Source organism: Lygodium microphyllum, chromosome 22 (assembly GCF_053477565.2).
Source record: "Lygodium microphyllum isolate KBCC chromosome 22, Lygodium_microphyllum_v1.1.10, whole genome shotgun sequence".
NCBI classification, from domain to species: domain Eukaryota; kingdom Viridiplantae; phylum Streptophyta; class Polypodiopsida; order Schizaeales; family Lygodiaceae; genus Lygodium; species Lygodium microphyllum.
The window spans coordinates 57,253,997-57,270,078 of record NC_141156.1 but is presented as its reverse complement, the minus strand read 5'-3'; the positions used below and the strand labels follow the sequence as shown (position 1 = coordinate 57,270,078).

General features: G+C 41.3%; 1 protein-coding gene across 2 annotated transcripts in view; it reads left to right on the top strand.

Moving 5' to 3' along the window:
• The window catches only part of LOC148017183 (histone-lysine N-methyltransferase ATX4-like), a 131,945-nt gene extending 118,424 nt beyond the window's left edge, over positions 1-13,521 (top strand). Inside the window, exons 17-23 of one of the 2 annotated variants that reach the window (XM_087663434.1) lie at positions 11,493-11,561; positions 11,650-11,706; positions 11,789-11,878; positions 11,960-12,046; positions 12,295-12,369; positions 12,485-12,588; positions 12,679-13,521. In XM_087663434.1, coding sequence (XP_087519560.1) covers positions 11,493-11,561; positions 11,650-11,706; positions 11,789-11,878; positions 11,960-12,046; positions 12,295-12,369; positions 12,485-12,588; positions 12,679-12,760 — 564 coding nt within the window. In that variant the 3' untranslated portion in view covers positions 12,761-13,521. The remainder of the gene's footprint in view (positions 1-11,492; positions 11,562-11,649; positions 11,707-11,788; positions 11,879-11,959; positions 12,047-12,294; positions 12,370-12,484; positions 12,589-12,678) is intronic. The other variant, XM_087663433.1, reaches the window with a different exon arrangement.
• Positions 13,522-16,082: the final 2,561 nt, after the last annotated feature.

The window sequence follows — 16,082 nt, the reverse complement described above, 5'->3', positions numbered from 1 at the left end:
TCAGTAAGAGTCTTGCAAAGGCTCAACATGAACATTGTATCTGATTAGTGGGAGTCGACTAGCTTAAAGATACATCTTTGGGCCTTTAAGTGGGAGGTTGTTGGGTGTAAAGTCCCTTTGGGAATAAAGTTCCTTAATCTCTGTGTATAAAGTTATATGGGTGTGAACACACCCTTATTTGTACCCTAACATATAAACACATTTTATTCTTTTTGTACCGTGATGAGCTTGTACACTCACCTTGGGATTCTCTTACTCTCACACTCAACATTGCTATTGCTTCACTTTTGACTCGCATTCCCATTGCGCACTCATCCCAACATGACCAAAGTATCAAATAGCCATCTTTTGTGCGGGGCTCTTGGAAGTTTCCACGTTGGCACTCTCTCCCCATCATGGCCAATGCTGTGTATCCTCATGTGAGTTGGTCTTTGGTTGCTTGTGCCATGGTGAAGCTCCCAATCGAAGTAGTAAATGTGACATGCAAGTAGAGATATGAGTCCACAACCTCCACTTGTCTTGCTCTTAGGGTAAAGATTGATCTCCTCATTGGGTCTGATATGTGGAAGATTAGGATCTTGGTCTTTCCAAGGTTGACGGTCAATCCACATTGTGTGTAAAAGTCATGAAGGGCATGGAGATGTCATTGTAGACCCTCTTGTGACTTAGAGACTAGAACAATATCGTCAGCGTAGCCCTATCACCTCCTTGTGTGATGTGGTCTTCTATCTCATCAATGTAGAGTCCAAAGAGTGTAGGGGAGAGGGGACATGGTTGCTTCATTTCAATGGTGCTAGAGACCATGTCTAAAAGTCCTCCTGGGTATCTCGCCTTGCCTACCTTCTTCTTATATAGTGCATAGATGCCCCACCTTCTCATTCAATGCATAGATACCCTAGATCATGTCCGATGGGATCCCTAATGTCTATAGCCTCTATAGTAGTCTATCTTGTGGAACTATATGTCAGGCTTTGCGAAAATCCACAAAGTAGTAGTAGCATCTCTTTTTCCTTACTTTAGCCTGCTCAATCATACCCCTCAAGGTGAAGATGTAGTCAAGTGTAGAGAATTCTTGCTTGAATCCACCTTGTCTTGCTATCCTCAATCTCCCTCTCGAGTCTCTTGGCATATGTGTTGAGCTTCGCCACCATCATTGCTCCATATATCTTAGCCAATGTGTGGCTCACCATGATGGTCCTATAATTACGAAGATCTAGGGAATCTCCAAGCTTATGGATGGGCACGATGGTATGCATGGTCCATGTGTCAGGAAAGTCCTCCGCTAGAGCCCTGTTGAACATAAAAGCAAGAGAGGAGCCAAAATATCCACTGCATAAATGAAGTGCTTACCTTGTATACGTGTGTGATCCATTGATCGTGCATGCTATAGACGCACTATCACTCTCCTCACCATATCATATGTGAAGAGGGTGGATATTGTGGGGTGAGGCTCTAGTGGGTGAGGAATCTGTTGGATGGTGTGCTATATCATATAGTCCCTTGGCATAGGATTTCCATGTCTTTGAGTCACTAATGGGTATGGGGCGGCGTGGCTCCCACAATCTTCACCATGCTGTGGCTACATCTTTGCTCATGGATAAATGGTATGAATCCCAATACAATGCCTCTTCATATGCCCGCCACTTATCATAGGTCAAGGTCCTCATTTGCATATGAGCCTCTCTCTTTGTGATAGACCCTAATCTTTTGTGAATCTGGAGGTGTTTGTGTAGCTCCTTGCACTCATTATCATACCATTTGTTTTGGGGCATAGTCCAAGGCTTTGTGAGTTTTCTAGTGTATGTGGAGTGTGGGAAGCTCTCTAGAGTAGTTATTAGCTAGGTCTTGCGTGAAATAGGAACTGGCGGGCTGGGTGTGGGCTGATGGAGCTAGCACGTGTGGGCAGGGGAGGCAAATATGGTAAGGGATAAATAGGTAGCTCCAATCGGGCAAGGGGGGATGGTGAAGGATCTAATTAGTTCTATTGCCTTAATGGAACCCAGTACATAAGTCACAGTGTTGGAGTGAGGGGGCTGAAACAAGTCAATGCTTTGGATTTGGGCCACTTTCTCATCCCGTTGTTGTTAATGAGATGGTGCTATGACCCTAGCTCTAGTAGGTACTGGCCATAATGAGTTCTATCTCCCCTTGTATTAGTTGATACACTATTTGTCCCTGCCTCCTCTACATCCATCACCTGTAGCTGTCCAGGATCCTCAAAAGTCATGTGTACCATGCTGTTTGCTCTATGTCCTAGAGTTAAGGTTTCCTAATAAGAGGATCTCTCCTAGTCTATAGTAGTGTACAATCTCGTTTGAGCAGTCTATGAAAGGGGACTCTTCTCCTTCATGTCCTCTCTCTCTTGCTTGCTGAGGCTCCTTGGTAGCATATGTTGACCTTGCGGGGGAAAGTAGCATAGGGCAATGTATAGCATCTATTCATGTGCGATCTCCACTTTGATCCACATGTATTGTGCATCAAGGGCTTGTGCCACGATGGAGGCTTTATCCCGAAGCTCCTATCTCATCAACATCACCACTTCTCTCAATCCTCGGGTGGTACTCTAACGCCTCGTGCAGCTCCTATGTGTGGACTTCCAAACATATCCTTGTACTCTAGGGAGTCCCCTCTCAGGACACTGATGTGTCTTTGTGACTACAATAAGCTCATGGCCCTCCATCACCTCCTCCATCCTCCTTATGGTACGTATCTGTATCAATTCGTACCAAAAAATAGGCTACTTTTTGCCCATGAAGATTGGACCATACAATATCTTCCAACTTCCAAGCCTTATGTTTATTATCATAATTTCAAGCCTCTCTCACACTCTCAGTTCCAACTTCCAAGATGAATGCACAATTCCAAGCCTCTCTCTCTCTCTCTCTCTCTCTCACCCCCCCTTCCCCCCCCCCCCCCCCCAACACACACACACACACACAAAAGAATGAAGAGCCTCTTTGTCAATCCACCCTATATTTTGCTTTTTTGTATGATGTATCATGTATACACTCCTATTTGTCTACTTGTAGCGTGTTGCGCATGTTGCACATCGGGTTTTTCCTTGTTACCTTTGTGTTTTCATCTTATTAACTTAAGTGACATTGCTATTTTAGCTCTAAACATGTACTCTATCACCTATAGTCCAAAATAACCAAGGCAAATTTTTATTTCCCACTAATACCATACCGTACCTTATAAAATCTTAAGGTACCAATTAGCACCGTATTTTATTGTACCATACCGTATTGCACCTTTCGTACTTGACAACCTGGCTGATATGTGTGGTGAGATTTTTTTTTGGGGGGGGAGGGGGGGGGGTTTGCCCTTTTACAAGGGCTGAGGTGAGGGAGAAGTGTGAAAGGGTAGATGACGTTTGAAAGAAGAGAAACTTATGGGTTTGAAGTTACAATAGCAAAGAAAAATGTCATTTTATCAAAAAAAAAGAAAAAAAAAGAGAGATACCAACAGCCACTTTAAAATAGACAATTTAAAAAAAATACAATTTGAATCTACAGAGTACCGTACAGTACGAATGCATGATATGGTATTGTACGAAAGATACCATATGCGAATGGAATGCAACCTTGGTTTGAGAATAGTGTAAAACGTTGAGATTACTGGCCTATCTTAGATTTTAATTGTTTTTTCATATCTTCCTGTACTTTCAAAATTGGGCAAAATTCTTTGTTGTCTAGATCATAGTCACAAAAAACGTTTCATTTTGTTTTGTGTTTTGAGGTTTCATTTCACATTTCGTTTCATTTCATCCTATTTTGAGGTTTTGAAAAATATTATTTATAATAATATACATTATATGACGAATATTAGGGGAATAAAAATAGATCCATATATAGTACTATTAGAGGAAAAAATCATATCCATAGAGTAGAAATGCTAATTCCACCTAGATTCTAGATAAGTCAAAAGCCTAAAATCAAAACATCCATTTCACCTACTGATTTAGAATTTAGCATTTGTGACTCACAAATCAAAATGTATAGGCTACAACACACATACATAATGTAAAGTGAAAGTAGAAACTGATGTTCATGAGTGAAAACCTTGTAAGGAAGCATTTTTGCTTGAGGTGAGAGCACCAAGGTAGAGGGAAAGGTGGAGGAGTGTGTGGAAGAGGTGGAGGAATAGAAGGAAGAGATGAGGTGGAGATGGAGGAGGATGAGGTGGAGTAGGAACACAAGGAGGAGGAGGAGATGTTCGAGGAGGAGGAGGTGATGGGGTATGTAAGGAGGATATAGCAAAAATGTGGGTTGTAATAGAAAAACTGCCCGCATGATCTTTTAATAAAAGAAACTCTTTAAAAAATTTTCGTTTTGCGACCTTGTTTTGCGAAACAAAACAAAGTATGAAAGATGGAGGAGGTGATTGGATACACAAGGGGGGTGGAAAAAATGCTAATTGTAAACGAAAGACAACCCCCATGTTCTTTTTAATAAATGAAAACCTTTAAAAAAAAACATTTTACAATTTTTTTTTCATTTCATGACCTTGCTTCACGAAATGAAACGAAACGTTTCACATGTTTTGAGGTTTTGTGTTTCACCAAGAGGAAACAAGTTTTTTGGTTACTATGGCCAAGATCAATGCTTTGTCTGCTTGGTTAGATTTGCCTTTTGTGGATCTTGAGGACTTCTTGAAATTCTCTATCGATGAGGTTTATCACAAAATGGGTGATTGAAAAATCAAAGAAAGTTTGGTCATATAGGGATAATAAAGCTAAGTGACAGGATAGATTGCTTGAGCTCTAGAAATTTAAGATTCCCTACTGGTGCAAGTTTTTCTAGAGGGTTTTGATAGACAATCTCCCTAGAGGTGATAAGTTGCAATGTTGCAAGATCTACAACAATGTGTTTTCTATACCACATGTGTTGAGGGCCGAGGCTCCTCACCTTTTTATTTGTTGTTTGGTTGCTAGGTAGATGGTTGGTTTTATTTCTTGTGCATGGTCTTTGTGACACATTAGTGCACCGCCAATCATTCTTGGTCCTTGGTTAAGTGCCCACTTGTAGCCAAGGCCTAGAATGTCCTTGATGGTCATATTGTCATGTCTGTGAAGATATGCCAGTTTGCATTGAGAAAACACAGAATGTACGAATGCAACTACAATACAATAGCTCAAACAACAATACAAAAATGTGAAATACAAAATGCAAAACACAAACACAAACACAAAAGAAAGAGAACTTTGAAGTAAATGAATTAATGTTGTAAATGATGGAAAGAATACACAAGATGTCCAAAGGTAGAGAATTATAGTTGACGTGCGATGTCTACTAAAGATGGACCCCAAGTACAGTAACCACTAGTCAGAGATGAATATGGAAGGGCAGTAGGTTGGAAACCAAAACGCAACAGTGGAAGATGACTGACTATCATGAGGACATGAAATTTTATTGCTTGCTAATGTCACTTGCACATGTGAGGTATAAGTTAATTATTCACAGTGTGGGTGCCAAGACCCTGTAATATTAGTTGGTGTCAGACAAAAGTTGTAATAAGTTATACCTAACAGGTACTAGGTGGTACCTAGTGTCAGATTTGGGCCTAGATTAATTTATTGGCCACTAACATAAATGGTGACATTAGAGACTAGATTAATTAATACTAGTCTAAGGATCAATAATTACTTAGGGATACTTGGAAGACAAATTTTGGTTGGTGGAATTAATTTTCTAGGCACTAGACTAATTATTAATTAATTTTTGGAACTAATATTTTGAAAATTTATTAATAAGTTGGATTATGCTAGAAAATGGGATTAGAAGGCTTGACAAGCAAGTGGAAGAAACCCTTTTAGGAGATGTATTCCAGCTATTATGAGAGGAGGATGTTAGAGAGCAAGGAGATGTTGCTGATGTGATTTGTAGCCACCAGGTATCAGTCCTACAAGATGACTGTAGTTTGGAACCCTCTAGGAGTAGGTGATAGCAGTCTAAGGTCCTTTTGGTATAGGTGACAGCATATAGAAGGGTGTAGTAGTCTTTCTGGTGATCCTAAGTTGTAGGTGACAGCTTCCGTGGTTGTTTGAACAGGACAGCAATAGCTTTTTAGCGTTTCTCTTGATGAAACCCTCAAAATTTCTCTCTTTACATCATTCTCTCTCATTCCCTAGCTATCTCTCAAGTTATCTAAGCATTTACCAACAATTTGAGCCATCAAAGAAAGAGATTTCAGTCAATCGCTGATGTAAACTCTAATTTACAAAAGAAATTAGGGTTTGATAGCCACCTCGAGATGCATGCTCACAACTGAGGGCCTAGGACTTGGATTCCAATAGCTGAAATTGAGGAATTTCAGAGAGATTCAAGAGGCTAACCAATCAATATCAGATTTAGGGTTGAATTTGTCTTCTAAGGAGCACGGTTGAATGCCAAAATCCCCAAGCAAACCAAGGGGCAAATTGGTTTGGAGGCTTGTTGGTCATTTTTTATAGCAAGAGGCACTTGGATTAACGGAGGAGATTAGAGGATCTCAGTTGTCCTCCTTCGGTTTGCAATATAAGATAAAGAAATGTTACAAAGGGCGCCAGTTTCGAGGCCAACAAGGCGTCCAATGTCCAAGATTAAAGTGGTAAAGTGTGCATTTTCAGTTTACGTGAATTTTATGCTTGTTGTAATTAGTGCTTGATTAGGTTTTTCACGACCCTATCCAAGGAGGAAGGTTGGTTATACTGGCAGTAGAGGAAGATTGGGCGACAATTGATAGAGGACGATTAGGTGCTTGGTGGTCTGTGCAACAGCCAGATGCAGGTTGGAAATTGACGCTAAGGGTGTTGGGCAGCAAGGTGGACTATACAGCAGCCAAATGTAGGCTGGAAACTGACACTGAGGGTATTGGGGCAGCAGGGGGGCCTGCTGCAACAATAAATGCAGCAACCAGAGGGTAGTAGCAAGGTAGGTGCTAGCTAAGGAAGGTGTGGCAGCAGTCGCAAGGGCTGGACAGCCACTAAATGATGTGGACTGATGGCTGAAAATCTGCAGAAAAGCGATGGCAAAAATGGGATGGGTTGAATGGTGGGCAGCTTTTCTATTTATGCTGAGTATAACCTTTCAAATTAGGGTTTGGCTTATGGGACATAAAAACTCTCTAGGAACATGTTTCCCTTTTAACGAAAGTTTTGGTAATTACATGTTTTGGGGTTGTTTAAAAGAGCTAATCAGTTTGTAGTGCTTTTTTAGCTCAACATCCCCTTTTAGGCGCAAAATTCGAACGAGAAAGGGATTGTAAGAAAAGCTGAAGCCCAAATTTACCCCAAGGTGTCCCACTCCAAACTAGTTAGGGCATCGGACAAAGGGTGTAGGTTGGCTATTGAGTGGCCTACCAAGACTAGAAAGGTGATGGTTATCTTACCAAGGGACCCCAAGTGATCACCCAAAGGGATCAAAGCATTGAACAAAGGGTGCTCGTCGATTGCGTAGTGGCCGATCAATACTTGTAAAGGTGGATAAAACCACATTGAACTTTTTTTTTGTTTTTTTGTTTATTTTTTTTCTTTTTGAAGTGGGTTTGAAAGATGTTTTCATCCTATTAAGTAACTGTGTCTGGGAGGAGAATGAAAATGGATAGTTAGATCCACCACAGCACAAAATAGACAAGCTATCCTGATGACTAGTGGATGTTGGTGATGAAGAAAAAAGGGGTAAGAGGAAAAAGGGTGAAGTATGGAGTAGGGTGGTTTTGTATGTTTAGTATGATACGTTTAATATGCGAATATGTACAATATGAAATCTACACAAAAATTTTAAGAATAAAATATGTTGTTTTGTATGTTCATTAAAAAATACATATAAAACTATATAAAATATTAGCCTACGCACGTAAAATATGCAACCTAAATATCACGAAGACACCTAGGCATTGTGGAGAAGAATGAGAAGGGAGGTGAGGGAGAGGAAGAGGGATTCAGGAAAGGGAGAGGGCAAGGATGTAATATGTATAAAAAAAAACTTGAAAGTGAGAGAGAGAGAGGGAGAGAGAGAGGAAGAGGGAGATTGTCTAGGGAAGGGTAGAGGCAATTGTAGCCTATTGTGTTTTCTTAGATGGGAGACCTTGCGCCTTAAAATGACACTCCTCGTCCACATGGTCCAATCTCTAGTAGGGTGTGCAAAACCTGATAATTTTATGGAGTTGCTGCAAGATGGGATTGGTTTCTTGGTTGTCATTAGTACCATATGAGGAAAGGGCGTCACCCTGATTTTGAGTTGCCTTTCTAGCTTGAGAGTTCATGCCACCTCCGATGTTTCCCTTCGTAGAAGTGGATACTAGAGCCCCCTTTGAATAGGAAAATGGCGTTATCTTTTGGACTTGGTCATGCAGCCTAATATAACACAAGAATTGGCATTCAAAATTTTAAAAGGTTGGCAATTGGGGCAATATAATGATGTGTTGCTTCATGCATACATGGAAGTATTTAGAAGACAACTTACTCAAGAAGAATGTAACATGCTTGTCATTTGACATCAATGAGTTAGTAGTAGGGAACTCCGTGAATAACCACTTATATCAGCCAACTTGACTTTCAAATTATCTCCTTGATAGAATACTCCTGCAACTCATAATCAATATTGATATGTCGGGTTTGATCTTGCGCCACCAAGCAGTCAAGGAGACGATTGCGATGATTGAATGCTAGGGGAAAGTAAAGTAATCGGGAATAGAATTGAGGAAGTAGCCCTTGCATTAATGGATAATTGCTGTAGCATTGCAAGCTTAGTAACCCTTTCATTAGTCGATAATTGTTGTAGCATTGCAAGCTTAATCTTACTACATTAGGTTGGATCAAGTGGTAAAATTCGACTCGTTAAAATGAGTCTTATCCATAAAGGCATTCTTGGAGGTAGCAACTATAGTAGTAGTACTGAAATAGGATGGGTAGGGTGGGGAGGTGGAGTACCTTTGGGTATTGAACCTAAAGTGCCCACCATGCATGCGGGATATGTGCATATAGTGGATCCAAAAGTGGGTATGGGCTGATTGGGCATGGACATGGGAGCTGCATGTGTAGCCCAAGGAGGGGGGATAGAGTCACGATAGGCAAAGGATGGAAATTTGTGTGGAAATGACCCATGGAGTGAGTGATGGCTCACCATAAGCAAAGGATGGAAATCCTTGTGAATGGGAGGCTAATAGATGGGGTGGTCAGTGTCCAAGGGGAGTGAGGGGGGTACCCATCATAGCCGTCTTAGGATGAATAGATGTGCTCACTTATAGTGTGTGTAAAGGCATAGTGTTAAAGGGTTGCATTCCCACTAACAATGTACTAGGGTGCAGAGTTGCATTCACTTTGTGGATAGGTGGCATGTGGTGTAGGAAAAGGAAAAGTGCTAGGAATTGAAACATATAATCCTAACCCTAATGCGATGGATGCAGATGTGGAGTGCAATCCTAAGTTATTGAAAGCAGAAAAAAGAAAATCTATGTTTTGACCAAAAGATAGAGGGTTGGGAGGGGTTTGAGAAAAGTGACTACCAACACCATGCCCAAATGAAACGTAAGTGTTAGATATACTTGCAGAAGTATGTCTTCTTTGGGGGCCTTCTTGATTTACATTTGCATTCTCAAACTTGTCACTATTTGGGTCTTGCATACCAAAAGGAAAAACAAGGAAGGTTTTTGATTTGAATGACTCAAAAGGTTTAGATGAACTTGGCACTGGGCTTGACTGTGATGAAGAAGATGGATAGCTAGTTGTCCCAAATGCTGTATATTCTCCTGGATCAAGGAGGTGGCCAGCCTCACCAAAACCGACTGAATTTTTAGGAGCAAGGGATAGCTGCAACCATACCTGATCCGCAAGTATTCTTGGAATCCCTCGTCTATCATGAAACATGTATTTGGCCAAGAAGAAGAAGGTGAAGGTGAAGCATTGTCTTCCTTGCTGAGTCCGTAATACCTCCTCAGGGCCTTCAATGATGGAGAAGCCTGATAAGACGTAGCAGGATCCCAAGGAGTCAGAGTCTTGAGACATTGTGAATTGGTTATATGCCATTTGTGTATATCGTACTCAACCATACAAGTTGCTCAAAAGCAGAGCAATGAGAGTAGTCAGATTGTGATTGCCAGTGGAGATGGATCTTGAGTGCTATAACCACCAATTGAAGCTGAATATGGAAGGGCAGCAAGATGGAAACCAAAATGCAGCAATCTAGAGGGCTGGAACTAGTAAACACAGCAGTGTACCACCTGGAAGATGACATCAGCTGATTACCGTAGTAGAGGAAGATTGGGTGACAGCTGGTAGAGGACGATTAGGTGCTGAGCAGCCTGTGTAGCAGCCAAATGCAGGCTGGAAACTGATGCCCAGAGTGCTGGACAGCAAGGTGGCCTGCTGCAGCAATAAACATAGCAACCAGAGGGTAGTAGCAAGGTAGTGCCAGAGCTGAGGAAGGTGTGACAGTAGTTGGGAGAGCTGGACAGCCACTGAATGATGTGGGCTGATGGCTGAAAATCTGTAGAAGAGTGATGACCTGCAAAAATGGGATGGGCTGAATGGAGGGCAGCCAATCTATTTATAGACGAGTGGATCCTCCCAAATTAGGGTTTGGCTTATGGGACACAAACTCTCTAGGAGCTTTAAAAAAAAGAAAAAGAAAAATTCAGTAATTACATGTTTTGGGGCTGTTTAAAAGAGCTATTCAGTTTGTAGTGCATTTTTAACTCAACAATGTCTTGGATTGCTCTTGTGGCAAGTGGTTTCTAATGGTATTTTCCTTTGTAAATTGTGAGCTAGTTGCTCCATGGATGGAGATGATCTGTTCCACTCCAATTGTGCTTCCGTCGTGAACTGTCTGACTTCTAATAGTAGCCTTGCAGCTTATCAGGTTGTTTCTTAGTTGTCTCTTTGGCTTTAATGGGTTGACAGAAGGCCTTGTGCGCATATTGGTATTTTTTGAATCATCAGTTTTCACAGAAAAGAAAGAAAGAAAGAGAGAGAGATTATGATAGAGACTGATTGCTGCCATAGCTAAGTTGTGACTCAAGCAGTCACCTGCAGTACCAAAGTTCAAACATGCTATAATGAGCCTTGAGATCGTTGATATGACTGTGTGTCTGCATTGGGTTATGCTTTTAATGCAACACGTAATGGTCTTGATTTTGAGATGGTTGGATCTGGCATGTATTATTCTAACAAACACAGTTTCAACTATTAACCTACAGCATGTTTCACATTACATTACAAATTGTGTTACCTGTTTCATAAGCAAAGACACAGCAGAAAACAGCTCTGGCTACACCTTTCTACGTTTTGAGTTTCAATATACTTTATGTTTGTGGTAGTTATTCTGCTGCAGCATGAATATACAAAACTACACCATACAAAAGTGGTACCAGTTTGGCTGTGTGAGAATGATTTGTGCAAATTCTTCTTGATGCTTTGAGGGTTTTAGAAGTGCCTTATGTAGAATGTTATCTTGTTTTAATCTAGAAGGTATGTGTATTTGCTGATGTCTTTGATTCCTATTTTTCTAATGCAGAAGAAAACTGTTGCACATAGGGCAGCTGGTTACTCCTGGCATTCTTTAGCAGAGATTATTAGCCTCAGAGTAAGTATGGATTCATCTGTGAAGGCTGCATTAAGCACCAAATTTCTGGCCCAAAAAACTTCTTTCAAATGATATGCACTGTCTGCAGGAGGGCGCCAAATCAACAGCATTGTCGTCACTTGAAGAGAGGCTCTGGTACCTGCAGGTCTCTGTTTCTGCACCATTACTTGTCCAATAACTTCAAAATTAGTGCCTATTTTTGTCTAACTTCAGCAAGGAAAATGCAGAAGACGGAGAAAGCGCGGATTTGTTTTGGAAGATCAGCCATACATGGTTGGGGTTTGTTTGCTCGGCACTCTATTCAAGAAGGAGAGATGGTACAAGGCTATTGTTGTTAGTTTGTATTGTTCAATTGCCTTTGAAGATATATATAAGACTTTCCTTGACTCTGAATGTAGGTGTTGGAATATCGTGGTGAGATAGTAAGGAGAAGCATTGCAGATCTTCGTGAAAGAAAATATCGATTACAAGGGAAGGATTGCTATGTATGTACAAACGGAGGTCTCAAGCCCTTTTGTTCCTGATTTAATAGTGATTTTAGTAGCCTGTGTATGTGGATAGAGTGGTGAAAATGTAATGCAAAACTGCACACAGAGGCCAAAGTTAAATGCATGTGCACTTTCATTGTGCTATGATTAGTGAAGCATTTGTTATGGAATACCTTGCCTTCATATGGACTGAATTTTTTGTTTTTAATTTTTAATTTTTTGTGGGCCCTGTTGTGTTGTTGCAGCTTTTCAAGATAAGTGAGGAAGTTGTCCTTGATGCAACAGAGAAGGGAAACATTGCACGCCTTATCAATCATTCGGTATCAGGAATTGTTTAACTGTCTAATGAATAATTCAGCTGCACTTTTGGGGAAAATTCTCTGAAATTGTGGGTTGTAGTTTCAGTGAAGTGACAATGATCTGTTATATATACAGTGTGCTCCAAACTGTTATGCTCGCATCTTTTCTGCCCGAGGAGCTGGTGAGACATTTCTTGTGCTTATTGCTCGAAAATCCGTAGTTGCTGGAGAAGAACTCACGTGAGCTTCTGCAATCTGTCTGTGAGCATTTTGCAATCATCTTGTAGGGTTGGGTTTCAATGGTGCAAATTAGCTCGTCTTATTTTGCAGGTACGATTACTTATTTGATACAGAGAACAAAGAGGTTCCTTGCCTTTGTGGTGCACCCACCTGTAGGAAGTTCATGTGCTGAGGTTGGCTGCATTATTACTGAGTTTGTTCACAGTATTCCCACAGATACTTATCAACTTTGTGAAGTGTTCAATGAAAGGAGCCACACGAAGGTTGGAGAGACTTTCCACATGAAGCTTGGTTGCAGTTGTCATCCAAGCCTGTATTTATACAAGTCACACGAGGACTAGTCAGAATGTGAGTAAGGGTTAGCTATTCTAGGTGGAATTCTCTAAGGTCCAGTACAGTGACTTGTGGCAAGTATTTTATTGATCTCTTACAAATACTTCGACAAATTGTACAAAAGAGTGTACAGCACATATTCTTCAAACTGCTGCCTACTGCGAAGGAGTGACAGGTGCAAAGCAGTGTTGCAATAACTCACACCTTGCCCCACTGAAGCATAGAGTACATTCTTTGGAGGACTGCATTTAGCCAAAGGAACATAATGATGTTGGCATGATAGAAGGTTTATATTTTCACAATATTATTTGACTTGTAAAAGTGATTTTGTGGCAACTCTGATTTGTAATATTGCTGGATATGTTACAGTTCTAAGGAAGTGTATATTCTCACAGAAGTTGTAACAATGGAATGCAGCACCTGATACTGAAGCTGAGAATCAGAGAAATGCTTGACTGGTTGATGTTATTTAAGCTTTCTGCGTGAGAGATTAATAATATAAGTGGCTTACCACTAGGGTAGCCACTTGATTACGAAAAAAAATAGAGCAAATAAAGTTTAGTTGTCTTAGGAAAGTAAAGCTAAGTGGTGTGATTGGTTAATTCAATTGTGGAAGTCTCAGATTGCCAATGACAAGAAAAGTTTTTATAAGGAGGTTTTGATTGAGGTTGTCCCTGTGTGGACATGCTGCAATGTCACAAGATATCTAGTGGTAGATGTGTCTTTTGGACCATGTGATGAGACTTTTGCTCATCTCTTCAAGTTGCTAGACAAGTTTGGGGCTCATTTTGCATCAGCGAATCATCCATTCTTGGGTTTTGGTGTCCATGGCTACTGTTGTGCTCATGTGGGCCATGTTCAAGGATTCTTATTGTGGCAAGTTAGTCTTATGGTTTTTGCTTGTGTGATCCTCAGAGGTGGCTGGGGGCCTGTATTGTGGATGGAAATCATCTGCAACACCCCAGTTGTGCTTGCCTCATGATTTGCCTCTCTCCTTATGACCCTATGTTTTATAGCCTTCTAGATCTTGTGTTGTTTTCTACCCATCTTTGTGTCCGCTTGGTTGGCTAGAAGGCCCTTTTTAAGTATTTCTATTTAGTCTATTTTGAGCCCAAAAGGGCATATGAGATAAAAGTATTGACAGACCTAAAACTCTAGGGAAACTAAATACCCTAAGAAAATGCAAAACAAGAAGTTGAAAATAAAAATGACCTAACTATATTGTGGGGCCAAAGTAACTACAATGGCTTGATACAAAAGCCAAGATGGAACTGATACAAGCCTCATCCCATACTTTTTGCAACAATACAACTAGATAAATTAGAGTACGGTGATAATATGGTATTGTTTTGTGTTAGAACTTGTTCGAATAGTAACTTCATTGGGGCTTTGACCCAAAGAGTTGTGGGCATCATCCTCTTACGTAGCTCTCCTACTATATGGTGACTCGAGGCGATTGAATGGATGCAATCACAGAGAGAGAGAGAGTGTGTGTACATGTCCGACTTAAAAGAATGGAGAATGTGAAATAGAAAAGTGCCTAACAACATCTTGAGGCCACGATACAAACGATGGTTTGATATGCATGCCAATATGAAAATATTAAAAATATTGAACCATAATATTCTTATGAAACAAGCAATTCAGCCTCATCCTAGTTGCCTCGCACAAGTACACCTACTAGATAGATTGCAATGTTCAAATAATACCTTGGAATGGTAACTTAATTGAGGCCACAATCCAAAGTCTTGTACACCATCCTCTACGTAGCTCTCCTACTCTACCTACGGTGATCCCTCGAGGTGGTTTGTTTTGGAGAGAGAGAGAGAGAGAGAGAGAGAGTATATTAACGTCTCTAAAAGGCCAATGTGGCCTATGAGACGAAAGTAGTACATACAATGATGGTGTGTTTCTCATCTGGAATGTGAAAAAAGATGAAAAACATGCCTATAAGACTGAAAAGGAAATGAAATAGTGTCCCATAAAAGGGAAACATGTTAGTGATCTGAAAGTGAGAGTAGAGAAAGGAAAACTCTCCATCAATGATATGTCTGTTCTCTAGGGAGGTGTATCTCTGCATGGCTGAGGCGTCTTGGCATCTATCTCCTGTGGTGCTCAATGATGGCTTTAATTTGTCTGTGGTGTGGATGTCTAGGCCTTCGTCCGGGTGGACATGGGCGCCTAGACCGGCTAAGTGCCACTGCTCTATCCAAAGGGACACCTATATAAGATGAGGTCCAATGATGATGTACTCCTGTAGGCTGTGTCGCAGTAGTAGTGGTATCTGCCATACTCTGTTGTGTATCAATGAAAAAGTTAGTGACTGCTCTCTGTCTATGTGAGCCGAGCTGTGGGGGCCTCCTACTTCGTAGAATTGTTGCTCTGCGCCTCTGGAGCTTCAAGAGGGAAAATCCCAAGCATCTCTGATCCTCGTACTGCATGATTCGTCTTAGGGGTCCAAAACCCTCTCGAAACAGACAATGGTATCTACCTCGTATGTCGTAATATACAGTGCATCGGCAGATGTAGTGTTCCTCTGTCTCTGGCTCTCTGTCGCATAGTGGGCATATGCGTTCTTCTGTCTGTATACCCTCCCATCTGCCTGTCTCAATCCTCAGGTGGTGGAATGAGGTGCGGATCTGACCAATAACTGTGCGTAGTCCATGAGGCAGCTGTGTGTCCATGTAATTGGGTCGGGTGATGAAACCATCCTCAGATACCTGGAGGAAGTGGGTCTGGTAGTGTGCCATCCTCGTGCCATGGGGCGAGGGGGGTTGGATCCAGGTCTTCTCCGTATCTAACTTTAGTATGTCTGCTCTGATCACATGGTTTAGCTCTGATCGGCTTAGGTTACGTGTAGGGCAATCCAGGCTATAGTCAAAGGGGGATAGTCTGTCAATTTGCAGACCATGTAGACGCATCCATGTACTCATCTGAGCATACCAACAGTGTTTGTCACCGTCTGCTGCTAGTTGTCTAGAAGAGGCCAGGGCTAGCCGTGGGTATCTATCTTGGGGGAGCTCCCATAGTCTATGTATGAAAGTCACTGCCTGAACCAAGGCCTCAGCCACCATGGGTGATGCCCCCAACTCAACTCTGATAATCTCATGTGGGGTCGAGCTCTTCGCTCGTATCATGCGTTAGATCATCATGACCAGTGG